Source organism: Penaeus monodon, chromosome 29, assembly GCF_015228065.2.
Source record: "Penaeus monodon isolate SGIC_2016 chromosome 29, NSTDA_Pmon_1, whole genome shotgun sequence".
Classification (NCBI taxonomy): Eukaryota; Metazoa; Arthropoda; class Malacostraca; order Decapoda; family Penaeidae; genus Penaeus; species Penaeus monodon.
The window spans coordinates 22,949,592-22,950,600 of NC_051414.1; the positions used below are offsets into that span (position 1 = coordinate 22,949,592).

General features: G+C 34.0%; 1 protein-coding gene across 1 annotated transcript in view; it reads left to right on the forward strand.

Annotated features, from left to right (window-relative positions):
- Positions 1 to 1,009, forward strand: part of LOC119592030 (coronin-6-like) — a gene marked incomplete in the record, with an annotated part of 41,928 nt that overhangs the window by 31,953 nt on the left and 8,966 nt on the right. The window contains 1 exon segment of the mRNA XM_037940824.1: positions 20 to 181. Coding sequence (XP_037796752.1) covers positions 20 to 181 — 162 coding nt within the window.

A 1,009-nucleotide genomic window follows, 5' to 3' on the forward strand; every position in this document is an offset into this window, starting at 1 on the left:
ATAATGAGTATCCTATTAGGTCACCAAAGTCAATGATGACTTGCGGAAGAAGATTGACGAGTTGCAGTCAGAGATGAAGAAGTTCAAGGCAGTGTTCTTGAAACAAGAGAATCGCATTAGGGTCTTGGAGACCAAGCTCGGAGAGCTGACTTCTACTGGCGCACCCCAGACTCAACAGCAGGTCAGTTTTGTGACTAGGATCACTCAGTCAATTAAAAGTTTTGCTGTAAATATGATCTTTATCATAGTCTTATTGAATGTACTGTACTACTATGCAAGATATTTGCTGGGGTACTAGGTAGCTAGGACAGAATGTGAATTGGCTCTTTGTGAAGAGGAAATGTATTCCAGTGTACATAAGTTAATTTTATGTGGTCTGGATGACCGGTATAAAAGTGTGCATTTTTTAGGTATATGTAGGCTACATTTCCTATAGGAAAATAGTATATTCACATAAAACCCTGTTGAATCCTATTTTATAAGCATCACTAGAGAAAATAGTACTATTCATTAGAGGGTCACAATTACATGAAATTATGGTTACAATAGCTTGAAAAAAAGATACATAATTAAGGTTCATAGATCCATAGTGGTGATATTTATTAAGAAAAAATCAAATGAGTGAAAACAAGGTGAGTTAGTCAAAATTATCAGCCACAGATCAATAACATCTCCTAATTAATCAGTCATGCTTCAGAACAACACTGTAAATAATATTTCGGGAATGAGACAAGCAGTTCTTATATCACTACTTTTGTTTCCATTTAGAAAAAAATATATATATACTCAGTAAAAACTATTTACTTACATACTCATTACTCGGTTTTGATTAATATTCTCTCTTAAATTTTATGTCTATATACAGGACTAACCAAGGGTAAAGGTAGTTAATATTTTATTTCACTTTTGTCACACTACTAATATTGCATTGCTCTCTTATGTGTTTTTCTCTCTCTCTCACCAGCAGGTATTATATCCATACAAGACAATTGCTCTTCCATAGGCACTG